Source organism: Eucyclogobius newberryi, unplaced genomic scaffold (genome assembly GCF_026437365.1).
Source record: "Eucyclogobius newberryi isolate DKJ021-1_F unplaced genomic scaffold, fEucNew1.0.hap1 SCAF_9, whole genome shotgun sequence".
Lineage (NCBI taxonomy): Eukaryota > Metazoa > Chordata > Actinopteri > Gobiiformes > Gobiidae > Eucyclogobius > Eucyclogobius newberryi.
The window spans coordinates 8,081,675-8,106,988 of record NW_027316532.1 but is presented as its reverse complement, the minus strand read 5'-3'; the positions used below and the strand labels follow the sequence as shown (position 1 = coordinate 8,106,988).

General features: G+C 40.1%; 1 protein-coding gene across 1 annotated transcript; it reads left to right on the top strand.

Moving 5' to 3' along the window:
• The first annotated feature begins 51 nt into the window (after nucleotides 1-51).
• Nucleotides 52-25,314, top strand: ephx4 (epoxide hydrolase 4). The gene is made up of 7 exons (XM_072439146.1): nucleotides 52-428; nucleotides 2,031-2,116; nucleotides 7,824-7,981; nucleotides 16,749-16,877; nucleotides 18,104-18,207; nucleotides 22,366-22,514; nucleotides 24,930-25,314. Exons 1-7 carry the CDS (start codon nucleotides 186-188, stop codon nucleotides 25,168-25,170), a joined length of 1,110 nt encoding a protein of 369 aa, XP_072295247.1. The 5' UTR covers nucleotides 52-185; the 3' UTR covers nucleotides 25,171-25,314.

Below are 25,314 nucleotides of genomic sequence, written 5' to 3'. Positions count from 1 at the left end.
ACGTCGTCGGTCTGCCTCTGCCGTCGGCGCCGCGGGATCCTCCCTTCACTCTGTCGTGCGTGTGCGGCCGGGGCACGAAGCATTGTCCGAGCTGCGTCTGCCCACGAGAGCGCGTGACACACACCGGATCGATCACTGAAGCCCCCCGAAACGGATTTCTGCGGCAATGTGAAAAGAAAAGAAAAATGGCTAGAGTCCTCCACAACTTGATTATATTTCTAATAAGACTGGCGTTGCAGATCAAAGTTGCGGGCTACTGGTCCTTGATCTACGCCTACTGCGGGGTGTGCACCGCCGTAGCGCTGCTTAAACTTTGGTGGAGCATCGTTCTGCGGCCGACGACAGTTTTCCAGTGGGCAGTGCGCGAAACTCCCCCGGCGTGTTTGAGTGACACGTCCTTGGGCACGCATTGTTATGTTCGCATCAAGGTAAGTCGAGACAACACGCACGCACTTGAAGGTGAGCGAGCGCGCGCGTGTGGTCGGTAAGGTGAGGGGAGTGTGTACCTTTTGTTAAGCAGCACAACACCTCCGCGCGTCCTTTATTAACGCTGTGGTGGCGGCGTCGTGGTGAAATTATTGCCAAAATAACAGGCCTTGTTATTGGTTAGGTAGAATTCGCATGCTGTGTTTGTTGTCGAGGCGTGCGGTGGTGCTGAAAGGACAGCGCTGCAGCAGGAGAATACTGAAGCGTGCTCGTGTCAGTCTTTATTCAAAAAGTCTTATTCAAGTTTATTTAAGACACCATTTCTTGAGATGCATACTATAACTTCAATACTTGCCAGTTTGAAATGGGCTTTATGTAGTTTATATTTCCCCTGTGGAAAAGTTCCCTATAATCGTGTTACTGCGATGTCCAAAACAAAGAGGTAAATCACACAGAATGAACAGTAAAACTAGTGCTATATTGCTTTGTGTAGCATTTAATAAACACCTGACTAAACAAATACATCAAGTGAAAGTCTAATTAAAAACTTGGCAGCTCCCACTGTATAAAACTGGCTCTTTACCTCAGCACATACTGGATACATCCCTGACTGTATTTAAAAGTGCTAGCAATATTTCTGACACTTATTTGCATACTTTTACATAATAGGCAGCTTTTTGAGCCTTTGCCAAGGAAAGTATTTCTCTCTTAGAGATTACATTTAAGAGATTTAATTACATTTAATTAATCCGTGCATATATCAATTCTGTTAATTAATCCTATTCCATGACCTACTCAGATATAGTTCATGATTCATGGGAGTACTTTGAAAGATATTTCTTATATATATTTCTCAAAAAATAATAATAATAAAAATTAGTCAAAAACAAAGACTTACTTAATAAACTGTTTGTTCATTTTAAAATTAACTTTAGGAGTTATGGGTTTGGGTGTTACTGACTTTATTCATGCAACCCTCTTAAGGTTATTAATTGAAACTTGAACAAGCATCCAATGTGTGTGTATCAAAACAGTTGCACATCAAACATACAATCAATGTTTTAGTGGCATTTCTCAGTCTTCCACTTCTTCAATCTTAAGATGCAGTAAGGTGCTGTAACTTGACATAATTTATCAATTCAAATCATATCTTTCCCAGAACTCTCATCTACCTCATTAAAAGCACGTACATAATTTTGTCCCACTGTCTTTGCGCATCCCTTGGAAAATGTTACTAAATATATACTCATAAAAAGTAGCACAGTCGAGATATAAATAGCTTCGTATTATTTACTCATCATGATTTGCATATTCTAGTGTGCATGCCCAGTCATTCAGGCCATGCTAATCGTTTACTGATTAGCTTTGTTATGGTAATCCTTTATTGTCACAAGCAGAGTCCGACTGTCCACTTAACGTCACTATATTTAACTGGTATAAGCCGGTTTTCCACATGAGAAGACTTACCCAGACTATTTCCCCTTGTAGGGTACTTATGTCATGTTTTTCCTATGAGACACTATAATAACCCGATAGATCTGTTTTGTATGCTAAGGGGCTTGAATTAAAATGTAAATAAATAGCTATATTGCTGTCTTTTGCAGGAGTCTGGACTTCGGTTCCACTATGTCGCGGCTGGAGAGCGAGGCAAGCCGCTCATGCTTTTCCTGCATGGCTTCCCTGAATTCTGGTAGGTCAAAGATGTTAATGGGATGTCGTGTCTGGGTTTTAAAAGGTTGACTTTGTGGTTAAAAGATCTTACGTGTAGATCCATGGATACAGGTTCCTTCAGACTTCTTAAAAAGCTATCCATGACCAGGGATGTATGCTCTATAAGACACCCATTTTGTAAGATGTCTGCTTCAATTAAACCTTATCAAGTTAGAAAAAAGCAATTCATAATTTAATATTGCCAGTTTCCATTTAGAGCTAAGCCGCTCCCAGTTGCTCACGGGTCCATTAAAAACACACGCTCGTAATACACTGCAAATTGCAAAGTGTTCATAATAGAAAGACCACTGCCCTTTACTAAAATACATACACACTTATAATGACGAGATATTTTTATTATCATAACAGTGCATGTGTTCACAAATTCCATGTGATCAGCTGTTTGTTGGAGGACACAGTCAGGTGCCATGGGAATTCCCTGGTATGTTGACCCAGTTGCAGCCGGGTCAGTGGATTAGCATTTTCAAGCTAAGACTATATTTTTGTATTGTTTACCCAACTTTTTTTGGTAAATGTTGCGTTTTCCCCCCATAATTATGGAAAAGCAGCACTTTGTGACAGAATGAGACCATGCGCCCTGTCTGCCGCTTAGAATAAGTACTTCATAAATAAGAGCTGAAAGCAACGCTCTGATAGGCTGCGCTTGCAGCATGTCCACCAGCAGCAGTAGTTGTAAATGGTGTCTTTAGCGGCCGTCCCATGAAATGGTCCAAAGCATTCCATTCCCCGTCTTTTCCCGTTGATGTGAAGTGAAAAGCGCTGCATACAACCGCTCCTGGATTGAGGCCAGAGAACTTGTCAAAGGCTGTAAGGTCGCCCATATCTCCTCCATACTACGCCGGCTGCGGGACGGGAGCAGGCCTAATTATCGGTGGGGGCTGTTTCCGCTTCAGTGCACAGATTCTTTTCAGGAGTCACCAAGGGAAAACACTGGGAAAATTGGCTAAACATAATAGAGGGGGTTATTTATTTATGACATTTATTTCTTCACATTTACTTAAGTAACTTTTTGGGACATAGTAAGATTAGTAGCATACCATTTTTCTTCTACTTTTATGATCATTATATTTTGAATTATCAGTATAGCTACATTAGTGCACTTAGCTACTTTTCTACTTTCTGTACCTAATTATGCATACCAGTATTCATCAATAAAGTTAAAAATGATCTGTTACCGTATTACTATTACAACCTGATAACATAAAGTAACAGTATGTAACTTTATGGAGGTGGAAAGTCGCCTGCATAATTCCTTAGAAATAGAATGTTAAAACCATACTTCAGAACATTCTCCATAGGAACAGATAAGTTATACCACACTGTGCATTATTATAACCAAAGGAACGATATCTCTATTGAAACAAACCGAAGATTCCTCTGGGACAAGAACGAGTCAAGTTTGTGGAGTCTGCTCGCAGTAAGCATGTTTTTTTTTAATGTTTTTAAGCGTAAAAATTCAAATGAATTATGGTACAAGAATGACAAATCTCTAGATTTGGTTGGTACAGAGAATAGAACTTAGTCAAGGAAGTTGGATACACAACTCAACATTCACTACCAAGCTATAAATACAATTGCTACTATATGAACTGCCTATAGAACTACAATTTGCTCTAACATGCATTCATGTACAGTATGTGGATTTGTTGCAAGGCATAATATTGTACCCTGAGTCATCAGAGTCAAAGAGCTGTGGTTTTGCTACTCACTCGAGGAGAAAGGAGATGATGAGAAGGAGATGGAGGGGGAAGAGTTGGGGGAGAACGATGTGAAAGAGGCGCTTCATGAGACAAGATCTTCAATTAGGAGACGTCCTTACCACATGATCTGGGGGCGGACTGAATCTCAAACAGTTTTATCATACCGAGGTGACCTTCACACAGATGGAGAGGGCTGATTTGAATTGAAAGTCTTCTGCGCTGCTTTGGTCTCTTAATGGAAGCCAAATTGTACCAACCCACGTTCTGGCACTTTTACACATCGAAAGAAATGTTAGTCAGAATGTTTTCAGAGCATTTAGCGGGAATTTAACTAACCTACTTGTGGAGGTTAAATTATATAACCCTAACCTTAATTATATTATATATTTTTTGCAAATACTTTACTACTACCTGGTCCCAAACTCTCCTTGGCTACAAAAGCCCCACCACCCATCCAACCTCGTCTTTCACCTGGTATCTCCCATAGCTAGGATGCACTGGGTCTCAGCGTTGCCGGGACTTATTGTCACATTAAAAATCAAACCAACCCGGGGCCCTATGTAAAAAGAGCCCCCCCTAGTGCTATTTCTGTAGTCACATCATCACACAGATGGAAAAACAAAATGCGAGTCAGGCCCAATCTGAGAAATGTGATTCATATTCCCTGTGAAAAGATAAAGCCCAGTCCCACTGAAACTAGTCTGAAACTTGCTGTGCTAAATGTCAGATCCTTATGTAACAAATCTCTCTTAATTAATAATTTTATTTCTTCTTATAATCTTGATTTTATGTTTTTAACTGAAACATGGCTTGACAAAAACACAGGAAATGTAGTTCTGATAGAATCTGCTCCACCCAACTTTAAGTTTGAATCTGAAACACGAGAAAACAAAAAAGGGGGTGGAGTCTGTGCTGTCTTTAGAGATGAAATAATTACCCGCAGGTTGTCTTTTGGGGTGTTTTCATCATTTGAGTATGTATCCTTTAAAATGGAGCTAAAACGGTCTCCATCCATTCTCTTCATTGTTTTATACAAGCCTCCCCAGCACTGCCAAAGTTTTATTGATGATTTTACTGAGATGCTTTCAGTCGTATGCACAGACTTTGATGGTTTGGTCATTACAGGTGATTTCAATGTGCATGTTGATAATATTTGTGACAGAAACGCTAAAGAGCTTGATGCTGTCCTTGAAACCTTCAGTCTTACTCAGCATGTGAGAGGCCCCACCCACAGCAAAGGACACACTCTAGATCTCATAATTACAAAGGGGGTAAATATTTCAAATGTTAATGTGATCGATGTTGCTCTGTCTGATCATTTCTGTGTCTTCTTTGACCTCTCTGTTTCTCCCAAACCACCGGTTGGTCCTGCAGTTGTTCAGAGGAGACACATAAGTGATGGCACAGGTGCACTGTTTATGGAAATGATAAACTTTGAAAATGTCTCATGTTCTAATGTAAATGATTTGTTGAACTCTGTTACATCTAGTGTTTTGAATGTTCTGGACACCATTGCCCCTATAAAGGCTAAAATGGTTAAAAATAAGCAGAAGGCGCCCTGGAGAAATGATGATTCGGTCAGGGCACAGAAAAGGGAGTGCCGCAGTGCCGAACGGAAATGGCGCAAGTCAAAGCTCCAGGTTCAAAAAGAGATTTACAAAGAGAAGCTGAACATGTACAACCTAATCTTATGTAGAACTAGGGAAAGATATTTTTCTGAAATAATTGGAAGCTGCAGTAACAACTCGCGTGTCCTGTTTGCCACAGTAAACAGATTAACAAACCCTCCAGCTCAGCTGCCGTTAGAACTCATTTCCACATCCAAGTGTAATGAGTTTGCATTATTCTTTAATGACAAAGTTCAGGGCATTAAAAATACTATAAATCCCACAATGCAAAAAATTACCCTAAAACCACCAAGACACTTAGAGCTAACTCACTTTGCACCAGTAACTGACAAAACTGTCCATGAGATCATCACCAGTCTGAGTTCATCTACATGCTGCCTTGATGTGTTACCCACCAGATTTCTAAAGTCTGTCCTGAACAGTTTGTTAGCACCATTCACTCACATAGTTAACATGTCGCTTCAACTGGAACATTCCCAATGTCTTTGAAAACTGCGGTCATAAAGCCTCTCCTAAAGAAGAGCAGTCTTGATGCCGCAGTACTGAGTCATTACCGGCCCATCTCTAATCTGCCATTTTGGGGCAAAGTCCTTGAAAAGGTTGTTTACCAACAGCTCACAGATTTCCTCTTAATAAACAACTAATTTGATGTTTTTCAGTCAGGTTTTAGACTTCATCACAGCACTGAGACTGCTCTTGTCAAGGTGACAAATGACATCCGCCTGAACACTGACACGGGCAAAGCCTCAGTCTTAATTCTGTTAGATCTGAGTGCTGCTTTTGACACTGTCGATCATGGGGTCCTCTTACAGAGACTAGAGGACTGGGTGGGCATCACTGGCACTGCCCTAAACTGGTTTTAAGGTCCTATCTGGAAGACAGGAAGTACTTTGTTGAAATTGGTAGCTGTGTCTCAGACCACATAACCCTGACCTGTGGAGTGCCCCAAGGGTCAGTCCTGGGTCCCCTTCTGTTCAACCTCTACATGCTGCCGTTAGGTCAGTTGATACGCAGTGAAAATGTGTCCTATCACAATTATGCAGACGACACTCAGATCTATGTTTCACTATCAGCAGGTGACTATGGACCAGTAGATTCACTCTGTCACTGCATCCAACAGATCAGTTTGTGGATGCAAAACAACTTTCTCCAGCTGAACTCAGACAAGACTGAAATAATCATTTTTGGCCCACAGAAACAAAGAGAAAGTGTTAGCGGTCACCTCCAGAGTCTCGCTCTAAAACCTACAAACCAAGTTAGAAATCTGGGGGTAATAATGGACTCAGACTTGAACTTTAATAGCCACGTCAAATCAATAACATCAGCAGCTTTTTACCATCTAAAAAACATTGCCAAAATCAAAAATATAGTGTCAAAACCAGATTTAGAGAGACTTATCCATGCGTTTGTCTCCAGTAGATTAGACTACTGTAACGGCCTGCTCACTGGTCTCTCCAAACGAGTTGTAAAACAGCTGCAGTTCATCCAGAACGCTGCTGCTCGGGTCCTGACTAGAACCAGGAAGTATGATCACATTAGTCCTGTTCTCAGGTCTCTGCACTGGCTCCCTGTGGCTCAGAGAATAGACTTTAAAGCAGCTCTGCTTGTGTACAAGTCGCTCCATGGCCTAGCACCAAAGTACATCTTGGATATGTTAGTGCCATATGAACCATCTCGGACTCTGAGGACCTCAGGGACCGGCCTCCTGCTGGTGCCAGAGTCAGGACTAAACATGGGGAAATCTGCGTTTCAGTTTAATGCAGCTAAAATCTGGAACAGTCTTCCTGAAGATGTGAGACAGGCTTCTACTCTGACAATGTTCAAATCTAAGCTAAAAACAGTTTTGTTTAGCTGCGCATATGACTGAAAGGATTTTTTCTTTGCACTCTTCTCTTTTGTTTGTGATTTTATTAGTTTAGACAATCAGTTGGATTGATAATTTTTAATTTAGTTAATTGTATTGTATTTCTGTTTCTGTAATTTCTTTGTGATTTGAATGCATTTTTCCTGCTGTGTGAGGCACTTTGAATTGCCTTGTGTATGAAATGTGCTCTACAAATAAACTTGCCTTGCCTTGCCTTACTATAGTAAACAATGCTATAGTAATACATGGTTTATTTATTGTGTTGGCACATTTGCTACATGCTACAAATTATTTAATTAACTAAATCCTATTAAATCCATTCACTAAAAACAATGTTAGTATTTTTGTATCTCAATTGTGTTAACAACTTGGGTACACGTGCAATGTGCAATGTTGTGCTTCATAGGAGGAGGTATTGTAAGTGGCTGAATTAACTTTTAAAACTATTGTGTGTGTTTTTTTTAATCCTTGTAGGTTCTCTTGGCGGTACCAGCTCAGAGAGTTTAAGAGTGAGTTTCGGGTGGTCGCCATCGACATGAGGGGCTATGGCGAGTCCGACTTACCGTTGTCAACAGAAAGCTACAGGTTCGAGCACTTGGTCACTGACGTCAAGGACATAGTGGAGTACTTAGGTAAGACACATTTAGCTGCAAAAGGATGACCAAACTTTCTACCATATGTCACAATGATGACACCTTTTTAACAAATAGTGTACCAACAGAAATGCATGGAAACCAAAGACACGTTTGTTATGTTCTTAATTGAATTGTCTTAAATCAGTAAATGGCTACCAAATTCGTAACCTGGTTTTATATTTTATTACTTTCTAAATTGAAACTGTAAATGGACATTATTTTGACAAGGTCCAAAATAAAGTTGTTTACTAAGGTCAAACAGCCTTCGGCCTGCTGAGAGCCATGACACACATGAGTCATTGCTGTCGTGAGGTGTGGACACAGAACTAATGCTAAATGTGGTCAGAAAAGTGAGCTAACTGCAGGGTAGAACATCAGCAGGACCTTTGGGCTGCGTGGTTTTGGAACAGAAATGACTATTTTGGCCTAATGCCTGATAAATGTTTTCTAGTATCAGTAGTTCACAGTAAGATATCTATGAAACTAATACACAAGTTCACAATTTGTGTACAGAGGTCAACACTCCAAGGTTAGAAATGTTACACAGTCAGAATTTAATATTATTTGTTTATTTTTATTTTGTTTATCATTTTTTTATACAGGGAAAACTTGTATAAGAGAAAAAAAATAGAAATGATCTTTTTCGTGAATGCCCTGCAGATTAAACACACCCAGAATCTCCAAATAAATGCCAGTCAAACATTAAATAAAATAATCAATAAAACTTAAAGAATACATAAAAACATACTTACACATACAATATGGGATAAAATTATGTGAAACAAGAGCACTGGCCATAACAAGTGCTTTAAAATCAAGTCTTTGTGTTTTTTTTTCCACTGACAGGGAACAAAGTTGCTGGATTACATATTGTATTAAATAATAGCAGTCTATGTGAGTTGAATACTGTTCTAGAATGCACTCAAGAGTATGGAGGGGGTGAAATAGACTTTGCTTGTGCCTGTGTGGATGGAGAGGTTAAATCTGGAAGGGCATCTGGCATAAAAGTTTAAAGTTCTGCCAAAATAATCGGATACCAGGAGGCTGACAAAACTATCTTCAAAGCAATAAAATACTTCTTTAAGTCGACAAAGGTCCACGTACTGTGTGCGATGACTTTCGGATACGCTGATCTGTTAAGTAACTCAAATGGCTGCTTGTCAAATATTTATAGAAAAAGTGCTTTGTCAGTTAGTGTCCATATTTTTGAGGCTTGTGCACCCCTGAGGCTGCTCTTAATACTCGCCTATTGCTTTTAGAGTCACAATATAAGGGTCATCACGGACTAAACTCAATGACATCCTGGAATACTGAAAAAGTGTATGTTCTGATTATAATTTAATTCAATTTATTTTTCTAACGCCCAAAATCACTACAGCAGTTGCGTCGAAGTATTGGTCGACGCACTTACTTTCGACTTTATAATATGTTGTGACCAATAGATCCATGGTCGTGACATTCAGCCTTTTATTAGGCCCGAGCGCCACAAGCTGGCGAGAGGCCTATTAATCTCGTAAGGCCGTGCAAAGCACGGCTGCGAAAGTGCGCACGAAATCGAGCGCGAAGCGCTCGCCCACTTTCAAACACTCACTAACGCCGTCCTTCACTCATGCACGCCCCGTGCATACTAATTAGTAGTAGGAAAATGGAATATTACCGTTGTAAACGGGCGAAGCCCGTGCAAAAGTGCGCACTAAACGAGCACTTTACATTGAGATGACGACCGCAAAGCGGTCGTCATCCCCATATAAAGCACTCATTTGCCCTAAGTAGCTCACGAATACGTTCCCCATCTCTTGCATGTTCCGTGCATATAAACATGTAATGCAAAAATTGAACATTATTACTGTTTAGAGGGCCAAAAACACAAAGTGGGCGGAGCCCACTCAAAATTAACGAAAGTACCCGTCAGTGACCAGGGACCCACACCATGAGGTAGGAAAGCGCGAGCGCTTTCCGAAAATGTATAGTTTATGATATTTGAAAAATGGGAAACATTGTTTTCGCATCGGAATATTTAGGCCCGAGCCCCAGCAGGGCGGAGGGCCTATTGCTCCCGCAACGCTGCCGAAGGCAGCGTTGCAACTGTCTGACCAAACATGCGGGCGCAGCCCGCATGTTTGGTACCCCGTCGCCCCTGGCAAGTACAGTGAACTAGCCCATGCCGAAGGCATGGATCATGCATACTTACTCCTGCTATGACAGAAATAGTCAACAATTAGTGAATGGGCGTAGCCCATTCACTAATTGTTGACAACAGCAGCGCGAAGCGCTACATTCCTCCAAAAACCCTCCTGGCATCGTCCCGTACGCGAGAGTCCATGCCGCAGGCATGGGCCATGCTTGTATCTGCTCAAATCAATGGAAGTCTATGGGGAGTGGGCGGGGCATCCCGACAGAATAGGGAGTGACGAGCGCGTAAGCGCTCGTAATGATGATTCCACCCCATGACGGCATCGGGAAGGCTTAGAGCTTTCAAACGATGTATAATTTGTTGTTATAGTGGAAACGGCTATATTGTTTTTGCTAAAAATATTATTATTAGGCCCGAGCGCCACAAGCTGGCGAGAGGCCTATTAATCTCGTAAGGCCGTGCGAAGCACGGCTGCGAAAGTGCGCACGTAGTGCGCACGAAATCGAGCGCGAAGCGCTCGCCCACTTCCAAACACTCACTAACGCACTCCTCCACTCATGCACGCCCCGTGCATACTAATTAGTAGTAGGAAAATGGAACATTACCGTTGTAAATGGGCGAAGCCCGTGCAAAAGTGCGCACTAAACGAGCACTTTACATTGAGATGACGACCGCGAAGCGGTCGTCATCCCCATATAAAGCACTCATTTGCGCTAAGTAGCTCACGAATACGTTCCCCATCTCTTGCATGTTCCGTTCATATAAACATGTAATGCAAAAATTGAACATTATTACTGTATAGAGGGCCAAAAACACAAAGTGGGCGGAGCCCACTCAAAATTAACGAAAGTACCCGTCAGTGACCAGGGACCCACACCATGAGGTAGGAAAGCGCGAGCGCTTTCCGAAAATGTATAGTTTATGATATTTGAAAAATGGGAAACATTGTTTTCGCATCGGAATATTATTCTTTCTTCTTCTCGGGACCAACCCCCCTATTTTTCACCCAGTGAACATTGACGAAAAGTCACAAAAATGTTCACACCTCTAAAAATCGTGCCTCTCTACATTCTGGCTATTTCCCTTTTCTAAAACAAAAAAAACTGGCGCGTCAGCGCCCCCAAATGTACCAAAAATGCATTGAGAGATGGGAAATGACCCAAAAAAAATCTGATCGTAGAATCATGAAATTTGGCGCCGAGGTAGATGGTGACAAGAGAAGTAAAAAATATTATTACGGCAACGCCGTCCACCCAACCAAATGTCGGCCATATTGGTTCAAAAATGGCTAAACATGACTTCGGAGTTTTTCCAAACGTCGTACTTTTACGAACTCCTCCCAGGGCGTTGGCTCTAAAAAGCTGAAATTTGGTGAAAATTTTACTGAGGAGTGGGACATCAAAAGTTATCCAAATTACATTGATACCTGTCACGGTCTCTGTGCGGCAAAGCCGCAAACTGTAGCTAGAATTTCAGAAATCTCCCTTATTTAAAATTTCTGCCGTTTGCGCAGATAAAGTCCGAATTGCGTCAAATTAGAATCAGTTGTTAAACTCTTTGCCCTAAACCTACTTGAAGTGAAATAAATTCATTTGGCGCCACAGCGCCCCCTACAGATTTTATATGGAGGTTAAATGTTTAGTTTTGCGAAATTATATGAAATTTGACACACAACTCAATTTTGGCAACCGCATCAAAAAAGTCAATGAGACCCATGTCATAATTGTTATGGCGTTGCCGTAACGATGACCGAAACCTTTCATGTTATTCCAATGGGGAAATCGCCAGAACATGTTTACACTTTAGACTTTCACAAACTCCTCCCAGGGCGTTAGACATATTAACCTGAAATTTGGTGAGACTCATCTTCAGGACCATCAAAAGTTATCCACATTTTCATTCAAAGAGTTACGGTGTCTGTGCGGCAAAGCCGCACATTTTGCCAAGAATTCAAAATAAAATAGCTTTTTGATGGTAAAACAAAGGGGAGAAGATGTGACAGCGTCACAGATTCAGCAGTAGGCGTAATGAAAGGACAATTGGGGCGCGTTAGCGCCCCCTCCTCTTGCGGCGTGGCGGCGGTGTGGCGAGGGCCGATCATTGCCGCTTGCGGCTATATTTCTTCTTCTTCTTCTTCTTCTTCTTCTTCTTCTTCTTCTTCTTCTTCTTCTTCTCGGGACCAACCCCCCTATTTTTCACCCAGTGAACATTGACGAAAAGTCACAAAAATTTGCACACCTCTAAAAATCGTGCCTCTCTACATTCTGGCTATTTCCCTTTTCTAAAATAAAAAAAAATTGGCGCGTCAGCGCCCCCAAATGTACCAAAAATGCATTGAGAGATGGGAAATGACCCCAAAAAAATCTGATCGTAGAATCATGAAATTTGGCGCAGAGGTAGATGGTGACAAGAGAAGTAAAAAATATTATTACGGCAACGCCGTCCGCCCAACCAAATGTCGGCCATATTGCTTCAAAAATGGCTAAACATGATTTTGGAGTTTTTCCAAACGTTGTACTTTTACGAACTCCTCCCAGGGCGTTGGCCCTAAAAAGCTGAAATTTGGTGAAAATGCTACTGAGGAGTGGGACATCAAAAGTTATCCAAATTACATTGATACCTCTCACGGTCTCTGTGCGGCGAAGCCGCAAACTGTAGCTAGAATTTCAGAAATCTCCCATATTTAAAACTTCTGCCGTTTGCGCAGATAAAGTCCGAATTGCGTCAAATTAGAATCAGTTGTTAAACTCTTTGCCCTAAACCCACTTGAAGTGAAATAAATTCATTTGGCGCCACAGCGCCCCCTACAGATTTTATATGGAGGTTAAATGTTTAGTTTTGCGAAAGTATATGAAATTTGACACACAACTCAATTTTAGCATCCCCATCAAAAAAGTCAATGAGAGCCATGTCATAATTGTTATGGCGTTGCCGTAACGATGACCGAAACCTTCCATGTTATTCCAATGGGGAAATCGCCAGAACATGTTTACACTTTATACTTTCACAAACTCCTCTTAGGGCGTTAGCCCTATTAACCTGAAATTTGGTGAGACTCATCTTCAGGGGTGGACCATCAAAAGTGATCCACATTTTTATTCAAAGAGTCACTGTGTCTGTGCGGCAAAGCCGCACATTGTGCCAAGAATTCAAAATAAAATTGCTTTTTGATGGTAAAACAAAGGGGAGAAGATGTGACAGCGTCACAGATTCAGCAGTAGGCGCAATAAAAGGACAATTGGGGCGCGTTAGCGCCCCCTCCTCTTGCGGCGTGGCGGCGGCGTGGCGAGGGCCGATCATTGCCGCTTGCGGCTATATTTTTTATTATTTTTCTTGTTCTTCTGCTTTTTGAGCTCTAATTTGACCCCCTGAACATGCTCAAAAACTCACCAAACTTTACCCAAAATTCAAAATCGGCGAAAAATTTTGTTTTTTCTGGGCCATTTTTTTTTGGGTTAAAAAATGGCGCGACAGCGCCACCGACAAAAGTCAAAATACATTGCGCCTATGGGAGACGCCCCGAGGTCAACTTTGGCGTAAAGCTACGAAATTCGGGACACACATTCCTCTCGTGAGGACAAAAAAAAAATATCATTGTGGCCACGCCCCCAGACTTACCCTATGCCCGCAGTCTTCCTTTGAAAATGAAAACACACTGTGTTAGCCATTTTGTTCACGTCAAACTTTGACGAACTCCTCCTAGGGCGTTTTGCCCACCGACTTCAAAATCGGCGGACGTCCTCTGGACAAGTGGGGCATCTAAAGTTATTCAATTTTTTTAGATACCTTTAACGGTCTGTGTGCGGCGCAGCCGCAAAGTTGGACAACTTATTTTGGAATATTGCAGATCTAAAAATTGTTCCCATTTGATCAAAACAAGTCCGATTAGGACCAAATTTGAATCAGTTGTTCAACTTTCTAGTTTGGACCAGTTTATGATGACAAAATTTAAATGGGCGCGATAGCGCCCCCTACAGAGTGACCTTTAAATTAACATTGAAGGTCAAAAATTAGTTCTACCAAAATTTTCTAAACTTTACCCAAAATTCTATTTTGGCGTCCCGATCAAAAAAGCCAATCAGACAAATGCCTTAATTTTTACGGCGTAGTCGTAACGATGACATAAACCTCCCATGTTATCCCTATGGGAAAACCGGTAAATCTCTCGAATATCCACATTTTTCTGTTTCACACTTTAACGAATTCCTCCTAGTGCGTTTTGCCCACCGACCTCAAAATCGGTGTACGTCCTCTAGACAAGTGGGGCATCTAAAGTTATGCAAATTTTAAGGATAGCTTTTACGGTCTCTGTGCGACGGAGCCGCAAACGTTTCCCAGAATTCTGACTATTTGGCCTTCAGAGTGGCCTATAAACAGTAGAGTTTTTCCAAATGACATTATATTTTGCACAAAATTCTAATTTGCCATCCTGATCATAAAGTATGAGAGCCAAAGTCATATTTTGTACGGCGTAACCGTAGCGATGACAGAAACATCCCATGTTATCCTTATGGGAAAATCGTAGAATCGCTCAAATCACCACATTTTTACGCTTCACACTTTAACAAACTCCTCCTAGGGCGATTGTCCGATCAAGTTCATATTTGGAAAATATCATCTACACAAGTGGGGCATCAAAACTTATCCATATTTTTATTCCAAGTGCTACGGTCTCTGTGCGGCGGCGCAGCAAATTTGACTGACACTTGTGTTCATTTGCACTGGATTGGCCATGTCCAATGTGTCGCCGTCTGTCAAGTTCTTTTTTAATTCAACACAATAAGGGCGCCATCTTTATCAAGTCGAAAGCGCAGAGTCGGAAGGCCGGCGGCCCGCGAGGGCCGTTGGATGCCGCTTGCGGCTTTAATATTCTTTCTTCTTCTTCTTCTCGGGACCAACCCCCCTATTTTTCACCCAGTGAACATTGACGAAAAGTCACAAAAATGTTCACATCTCTAAAAATCGTGCCTCTCTACATTCTGGCTATTTCCCTTTTCTAAAATAAAAAAAATTGGCGCGTCAGCGCCCCCAAATGTACCAAAAATGCATTGAGAGATGGGAAATGACCCAAAAAAAATCTGATCGTAGAATCATGAAATTTGGCGCAGAGGTAGATGGTGACAAGAGAAGTAAAAAATATTATTACGGCAACGCCGTCCGCCCAACCAAATGTCGGCCATATTGCTTCAAAAATGGCTAAACATGACTTCGGAGTTTTTCCAAACGTCGTACTTTTACGAACTCCTCCCAGGGCGTTGGCCCTAAAAAGCTGAAATTTGGTGAAAATGCTACTGAGGAGTGGGACATCAAAAGTTATCCAAATTACATTGATACCTGTCACGGTCTCTGTGCGGCGAAGCCGCAAACTGTAGCTAGAATTTCAGAAATCTCCCATATTTAAAATTTCTGCCGTTTGCGCAGATAAAGTCCGAATTGCGTCAAATTAGAATCAGTTGTTAAACTCTTTGCCCTAAACCTACTTGAAGTGAAATAAATTCATTTGGCGCCACAGCGCCCCCTACAGATTTTATATGGAGGTTAAATGTTTAGTTATGTTTAGCGTAATAAAAGGACAATTGGGGCGCGTAAGCGCCCCCTCCTCTTGCGGCGTGGCGGCGGTGTGGCGGCGGTGTGGCGGCGGCGTGGCGAGGGCCGATCATTGCCGCTTGCGGCTATATTTATTATTATTTTTTAGATTGCCTGGGATGCTTTTACAGCGAGTACAAGTCAGGAGACAATTTTTTACACCTATTGCTATATATAACACTGATATTGTAATATAAACTACATATAACTCTTGTCCATAATCCACACTTGGACTCTTGAACCCTCCTTAAGCTGTGGGCCCTCCATCTGCAGCTATTGAAATGAAAAGTGACGGTGTCAGCTTTGACGGAGGTGGCTCTAATGTAATCCCTGCAGAAATATAGAGTATGTGTGAAAGCTGTGGGCTGGCGGGTGCCATGTTAGATATACAGAGGTATATAGGGAGAGGTATTGTAATGGCGGATTACAGCATGGACATGGAGGACTCAACCTTGCTCCGCTTTTGCCTGGAGGTCATGAAATACTGTAAAGGATCAAGTTGTGGGGATGTATTGATTGCACTGGCAAATTGGATAGCTAAATGAGCACAGTAGCTTACTTTTTCAGTTATTATTGAATCGACAAAAATGTAAGTCCTACGTTTTCCTGCGTACATAACCTGAACATAGTTACTTCTAAACATAATGCAGAAAGAGACAAAAGGTACCAGTGGTAAGGTCATACTGGCAATGATCACTGCAACCTTTTCGATGTACAACAGACTGTAACAAAACAACACGCACGTTTTCAAACATTATTCTAATCCATTACCTACCTAAAAACACAAAGATACAGTAAGAAAAGCAGAGAAAAATGTATATTAAAACCTATTATAATTTATTTGAGGTACCATTAACACATGATTTAAGTGCAGCACTGGGGATTCATAAGAAATATTAACTTAATCCTGTTATTGATTTAAGGTCCTATTGCGCCGCTCCATATCGATTTGTGGAGGCCCGACGTTTTTTTATATTTCTCAGTGAGTTATTGCTGCTCTTGTTCGGTTACAGTAACTCTGTCTCTCTGTGCGTTTGTGCCCAGGGTATAACAGATGCTGCCTGGTGGGCCACGACTGGGGAGGGACCGTGGCCTGGCTGTTTGCGATTTATTATCCAGAGATGGTCACTAAACTCATCGTCCTGAACTGCCCGCACCCCTCAGTGTTCGCAGGTAGGTGCAAGAAGGGTTCAACTTACGGCTCGTGGGCTAAACCCGGCCCGCCAAACCATCCGATTCGGCCCAATTTTCCAAATATTAACACATCGATTTTTTTCTTTTGTTTACTGGTTTAGTTTTGGTTTAGCACAGGTTTAATTCTGGTTTAGTACTGGTCCTGGTTTAGTTATTGTTTAATTCAATATGCTTTAGACAATATTTGGGTCTGGTTTCGACTTGGTTTACTGTGTTACTGGTTTAGTGATGGCTTAGTTTAATCCTGGTTTAATTCTAGTTTAATCCTGTTTCAGAGTTGGCCTTTTCTTAATGTAGCAGTTGTAATATTGTCATGTAATTCAACTATTTTTGAAACATGACTTGCGGGGCTATTTTGTGCAACACCAAATTGTGGCGTGTTGTGCACTGAGACTTCATGGCCTTCAGGAAAGATTTGTTGAATAGCCCTGGTTTAATGTGAATAATATATGTAGTATCAGATATTAACCAAGTATTGTATGACGCTGTTTCAGCCACTAAAAATTGTCCTGAATAGAGAACGATTATAAGTAAATAGTAGATTGTAAGATAGTTAGCCAGTGGGTTTAAAACTGAATCTATAAATAATGTTGTTGCCTAAAATGTCCCAGTGTTTGTAGTAAGTAGTTGGTTGGTAAGTTGGTAAGTAATGTTTGAGTGACAAGAAAGACTTCATTGCAGTAAAAGTGCCCGTCTTGTGAACTCTGCGATCTCAATTTCAGAGTGATTTTTCTGCCGCATACTCGTTAGCACAGCGCTGTTTGGTTCTTACCATAATTATTATCATTAATTAGCAGGTATTATTGCTTCAGTTTCTGCATCCATCTGGTAAACCCTCTTCAGACTTAAGGGGCGAATGAATGGCGGCTAATTACAGGCCGCTAATGTGCAGCCACAACAGCTGGTTCAACTGGTGCAGGAAGAGAAATGCAGGGTTTGGTGTGCATCTACAATTAAAAAACAAAGTATAATCTATTAATTCTACTCATTTAATGGATGAAATGTGTCCTCTGCATTTTAATTAACCTTTGAATGGGAGTCGGAAGTGTCTTACGCCAGAATCTTTGTCAGAAGTTACTTGGAGGGATTATCCGTCTGAGCACACAAATCAGCGCTCAGTGTTGGCTTGTGGGCATAGCTGCAGCGTATTGCCTGTATAATATTAATTGTGTATTGACCTTTTGTTCCCGTGGTGTCTCTTTCAGATTACGCGGTGCGGCACCCAAGCCAGCTGCTCAAATGCAGTCACTTCTTTTTCTTCCAGCTGCCGCGATTCCCCGAGCTCATGCATTCCATCAACGACTTCAAGGTTTGTCTCTCTCTTATGCTCTGCCCCTCCCTCCCAACCACTCTCACTCCCTTTCCTTCTCTTGCTTGGCTCTCTTCTCTCTCCTCCTACACTTTCTTCCTCTCTCTCTCTCTCTCTCTCTCTCTCTCTTTCTCTCTCTCTCTCTCACTCTCCCTCTGCCCTTCTCATCATATGCATGTTTTTGTTAGTCTGGCTCAAGGTCAAGGACGACCCTGCTGTGTGTGTGTGTGTGTGTGTGTGTATGTGTGTGTGTTTATGTTTACCAAGGAACGTAACCTGTTCAGAATAGCAATCATGATGACTGTTTTTAGGGCTGCAATATGGGTGATAGTGGTGGGCAATATTAACTAAAGTGCATATCTCAATGACATTTTTTTTTTTTTTTATTTGAATCCCAATGACAAACTCCCGTATAAAGGATGGCATCTGAAATGGGCTAAAACCTGCCTGTGACGGTTTTGGTGTTGCACAAAAGTTAATGCACAATAATACAGAACCATCATTTTGTACCTTTCTTTTGAAAGCTCTTTTTGCTGCCTTTCTATATTCTAATGATTAGACTCTAATCTTCAAAACCACAATTGCAATCTTTAAAAAAAAAAAAACATTTGTTTGCTATATCCCCCCTCCAGCTGCAACTCATTCTTAGGTTAGAAGTCAACAAGCAGTTAATTTCGAGATTGATCGACTAGTCACTGATAGTTCACTTGACCAGCCAGTCCCTCCTACGTTCTGTTTCAAATGCGGAAGACATTGCCTCTTAAATCATTCAGAGCGAAATATATAACTTCTTCTCCCTCAGATTTACAGCGTTTGGTGCTTCGCTTGTTGATTCTGCAGAAATCCACTCTGTTTCTCAGTCCGTTTCCTTCCCTTTTTTCCCCTCATAATCTGCCATGTTTGTTTAGACACAAATGGACCATCAATCACACCCAATCAAGACAGGATATGATTCCAGTCCAAAACGTCTTAATAATGTGTTGTGAAAGCGAGAGTGGTCTGGGTTATTTGCGTTGAATGCGTGGCCTGTTCTGGATAGTTTGAGGTCTTGGCATAATAAAATAAGATAATTAAATGATTTAGATGAGTTAAAAAACAATTTGGTCTAATTATCTAAATGGTAAGACTATGTACATTATTTTGATATGCATCATTTACACCATATATTCTTGGCTGTGTCTCTGGTTTGGAGCGTATCCCAGCTGTTTATGGCAGGCGGTTGTCCACTTTCTGGACGGGAGCCAGTTAATGAAAGGATTGTCTAAAGCTGATGCCCATTCACACTCTCATTTATTTCAAAGGGGAATTTAGAGTCACCCTTTTTCATCTATATAGTGGCTCATGTCACACAAAGCACTGTTAATTTGACAGCACGATACAAAAACAACAGAGTCAATGGTGTAGGTCATTTGGTAAATCAGAATCAAATCATTCAACATGGGTGTGGAGGGTTCTCTGTCAGTGTTTCCAAACCAAATGTAAGAAATAACTGACAAAAAACACATTGTGAGTTTGAATCCAGCTCTCGACAGTTTGCTGCATGTCATTCCCCAGTCTCATTCCCATTTCACGCTGCACTGTCCTGTCCAAATAAAGGCTACCGGACAAAAAATCCTCTCTAGCTGTTGTTTGTCACATTAAGTTACAAGCACACACTTTTTCAATTGGAATATACTGCTCAAAAATAATTAAATTGCTTATTTTAGTTTTAGTTTAGAGAAAAGATGATCTGCACCAGATTTAGCAACTGCTTCTTTCCACCTGCAGTCCCTGGGCAGGTGAATACATTACAATAATAAAAATACACATTTCATTACAATTACAACAAGTTACATTTCATTATTAACATTAGCTCAGTAAAATACACTATGAAACAAATTCATTTCTAAGAGTTACAGAATTAATACAGACAGATAAAAAAAAATACAGATAAAAACTAGGTTGGCTGATGTTGGCACCGTTGATTATCCAGGATGTGCTTTTTCAAGTTTCGAGTGAAGTTATGAATATCTACAGACAATTTCAGACTATCTGGGAGTTAATTCCACTGTCTGATAATTAAAAAAGAAAAGGCCAATTGTGCGAAGGCCGAGGATCTTTTCGGGATGGTGCAATTTATGCTGCTGTGGAGCGGGTCGATCGAGTCGTTTGTTCAGAGTGAAGTTGGACACATTTTTTCAAGGGAGGTGAAGCAGCATTATTATTATTAAGGATTTTGAATAGAGTTCTTAGATTTGTAAATAAAATAAGATTGTCAAAACTAAGCATTTTGTATTTGCTAAGGATGTTGCAATGGTGATAACAAAGTGTTTTTTTGTCAATTGCCTTTAATGCTTGGTTATAGAGAGATCTGAGAGATTTGAGGGTGGTCTCATTGGCCTGAGACCAGGATAAACAATAAGTTATGTGTGGGATAATCATAGAATTTAAATGAGTGAAAGAGGCCTCGTCTGTCAAACTGTTTCTCATGTGTCTTAAAGATGAGATATTATATTTGATTGAGTTGCATACTTTTTTATATGCTTTTTAAACGACAAAGTCTGATCCAAATAAACCCCCAGGTATTTTGTCTCCGTGACAATGTTTATCTTTGTTCCATTGACATAGATGTTCGGTATATCTTTAATTTTGCTTGATTTGGTAAAAAACATACCAACTGTCTTTTTAATATTGAGTGTTAGGCATGAGGATTGAAGCCAATTACTTATTTTATCCATAGCAGCAGTCAACTTTAGGGCCACTTGCTGCATATCCCGTCCATGTGCATAGATGACAGCATCATCCGCGTACATATTCTTATTCTGGTTCTAAACTTATTCATGTTCTAAACTGGAGTAGAAAAAAGACAACTACAATCAAAGGAAAACTAGAAATTAGTTATAAGTAAGTAATAATAAGTTGGTGATATACAAACAGGAAAATTATAAATAGTTCTAGGCATGACAGTATAACTAAATATGCATTGTGTTTAGTCCCCATATGCTTTGGCTTCATCATTTTCCTAGCTATAGCGCAGCATGTAATGTCGCAGAGCCAGCAGTCGAAGTCAGTGCCAGGGCATTCAGCGAGGCCAATAAAAGCTGATCTAAGTGGCTTTCTCTGGACCGCACTGTGGCCAACGTTCACTGCTGCAGGGCGGAAATCACACTGAACCTGTCTTGAAGTGATTTCTCTGCAGGATGTGTGTTAGCTGAAGAAAGGGTACCAGAAAGTTGTACTCATGGTCTAAGGTAGAATCACACTGTTTCACAATGATGTATGTGCCATCTGCAGTGGTGGATAGCAACAAAATACAAAAGTAAAAGTGCTGCATTTTTAAGTACAATTTTGAGCAATGCAGTGGATACCTTTTACTTATACCAGTACTTCAATACATTTAAGAGCAGAAATCTAGACTGTCTAGTTTCTATATTTTTGAATTGGAAAGTACTTTTCTCGTGTTTTGACTTCTGAGCATATTCATGGTGACAATGCTTTGAGCAAAAACATAAACATAAAATTAAAGAAATTGTCTTGACTCACTACTTATGACCAAAGATAAGCACAAATCTTGATCAAAATATCTGAATTCAACAGTTCTCAAAATCTTTGGGAGACGCTTTTTTACTCTTAAAGCAATTTTTAAAGCCGGTACTTAAAAACGTTTACTTGAGTAATTTCTTTGGTCCTGTATATGTACTTTTGTACTTTTACTTACTACTTCCACCACTGCCCATCTGACATTTCAGAGCTGAAATGTATCTTTTAAAAAAAAGTATTATCACTATTATTATTATTACTATTATTATTATTATTATTATTATTATCATTATCATTATTATTATTATTATTATTATTATTATTATTATTATTATTATTATTATTATTATTATTATTATTATAGGTAAATATATTTATAATACAAAATTAAATTCCAAATATCAATGAAACTTTCCAGGTTAAATAAAGAATAAAAAAGAGGATTATGTTTCTGGAATCAAATGTATTAACTGTATATTTTTTCAATGTCATAATGAAATTTTACTAAAATGCTCTTTTAATAAAGATTAATGCTCTGAGTTATTGTTTGAAACATTCAAATACAAGAATGCACATTTCTGTATCAGACTAAATCAATACATTTGTGAGTATTTCCTGTTCCTGTTGTGTGTTGTGTAGGCGGTGAAGGCCCTGTTCACGAGCCGCAGCACTGGGATCGGGAGGAAGGGCCGCTGGCTCACGGTGGAGGAGATGGAGGCATATCTGTACGCTCTGTCCCAGCCTGGAGCTCTGACCGGAGCACTCAACTACTACAGGAACATCTTCAGGTATAAGCACATCATACTCACCAGAGGGCCAGAGGGCTCCTGGCCTTTATACAGTAAAAACACAGCAAAAACACAGCGGCAGGAGGAGAGCTGAAGTACTGATACATCAATTAGCATTAAAAAAGTATTAATTTTGATAGTGCCAAATCCTTAAAAGCTTTATTTCTACAAATAGAAAAGCTTAAATTTCCATAGTTTTAGTCGTAGTATTAACAGTGTAACCAAATGCAAATATAAACTAATAGTATAACCTAGACTAATATGTGAATATGTAAATGTGAATGAATGTCTAAATCATAAATAAATGTTTTAATCAGAAATAAATGTTTAAATCAAATATGTGTTCATTTACCTGGCACTAAATAAAATAGGCTCAACTATAACACTCAAGAAAAGATTACCTTACATTTACATTAGTTCGTATTTTTTTTATTTTTGCCATGCTACCGAAGTAAACGTTACAAAAGTACTAGAGCACTGTTAAATATTTTATAGTACATTTAACAGTACAACTAATACTGGAGTTACATACATAGACATAGACTACTGCTGCCTACTTGTTATCACAATTTGCATTTCTCTTCTCTCTTAACCACATCTACTAAATCAAGTCTAACCCATGAGTAAGAACAGGTCCAGAGTCTAGGCAAGGAGAAAGTCAGATCTCAACCAGCACTAAACCAGGTCTAAACTAATTCAAATATACCAACATTGTCCTATTACATGTGCTTATTGACTGTTAAGTTGCTGCTCCATATTTCACAGTTACACAGACTGCATTCAGAACAATATAAGGACTTGTGTGTGTTTGACATTTGATCTGAACATGCATGACTGAGCGCACCATCTGCTCCCCTCCGCAGCCACAGTGCAGTGAGCGATCGCACTATTGCCTCTTTACATGCTTCCATAAAACAAAGCTTCACTGACCCATGGCCAATTAGAGTCTCCAAAAATGAATGCTCCTAAACACAGGCGAGGACACATAACAAGAAAGAGAGGCCCTTTTTTGTCGTCATTGCAGCATAGATTTATACCCTGTCGACCACAGCAGTGTATTTCTTTATGTGCACATAAATGGAATATCAACCTGTCTATCAAAAGCCTGCCAGCCATATGAAAGTGGGAGAATATATTAACCGTAAATAGACTTAAAGCATCCGCCTTTCACCCAAGATTCTTGCAACCACATTAAAAACATTGATAGTCGAGAATAAATGGGGAATTGAACTGACAAATAAATGTCTTTCTTTCTCCCAGAACGGTATAAACACTATATGTAAATATAAATCACTATATTTGGCAGTTTTACGTAAACTCTGTACATGTGTATTTTTTTTTAAACCTACTTGACCAGTATAAGAGTAATTAAAATTCAGTAGGGTTTCCAAACTATGGTACAGGTACACCTCGTGGTACACTGGCTCTCTCTTGTGGTCAAAATCAGATGCGACAATGTCGAGAAGTTGATGCCGTATTCAAAGATTTCATTTAAAATTGTCATTGGATATTTTTGCATTTTGTATGGAAATTAATAGACACCATCTGATCGTGCCTTGAGCTTTCATATTTCATGTATAATTAAAATGTTTATTCTTTGTTTCAATATGCACAAACCTAATTATACATGCTCTATCTATCTATCTATCTCTCTGAACAAACAGGCTTTAGAAGTGATGGACAAAAAGCCGATAGAAAAACAAAATTTAGTAAGACTAAGTGCTAACATTTTATTTTTAATATCTAAGTAACATGATTCAGAAGTGTAATCCCTGTGACCAGCAAAATGCAAGGCAAGTTTATTTGTAGAGCACATTTCATACACAAGGCAATTCAAAGTGCTTCACACAGCAGGAAAAATGCATTCAAATCACAAAGAAATTACAGAAACAGAAATACAATAACATTAACTAAATAAAACATTAAACAAAAAACACCTAGCCATAGAGGGTAACGTGTTTTCGGAGTCCAACTCCTTTTTAAATCCTTTTTAAATCAGTCCAACTGATTGTACGTACTTCTACACGTCCAATGTGCTTCGGAGTCCAACTCCCTTTTAAATCAGTCCAACTGATTGTCTAAACTAATGAAATCACAAACAAAAGAGAAGAATGCAAAGAAAAATCCTTTCAGTCATATGCGCAGCTAAACAAAACTGTTTTTAGCTTAGATTTGAACATTGTCAGAGTAGAAGCCTGTCTCACATCTTCAGGAAGAATTGTAAATCTGTCCTACTGTGCTGCATGTTGTATGTACGGTATATGTTATTGCTTTTATCTGTTTTAATGTCAGGGACCAGGTCTGCAAATTAGCCTTTGTCATTGGTTAGAATTTTCAATGTCAAACACAGTATGTTTTTTTTGTTCTTATCTTCTTTTTGAAGAATTTGTATTACCGGTTTTCTTTTCTCCCCAGCTCTCTGCCGCTGAGTCATAACCAAGTCAGGTCTCCGGTGCTGCTGCTTTGGGGCGAGCGTGACGCCTTTTTGGAGCAGGACATGGCAGAAGCGTGTCGAGTTTACATCAGGAACCACTTCAGACTGAACATCATCTCCGGAGCAAGCCACTGGCTGCAGCAGGACCAGCCCGACATTGTCAACACCCTCATATGGACATTCCTAAAAGAAGGAGAGGGCCGCAAAAGCTACAGGAACTGACAGATCTTTGTTGTCTCTCTCTCTCTTTGGATACACTGGGATATGCTTGTGATACCAATCCACATAGTGATAATGCACTTGTGGTGGAAGGGGAAAACACTGGAAATGAACCAGATGCATGCAATCAGATACAGCATCAGCACA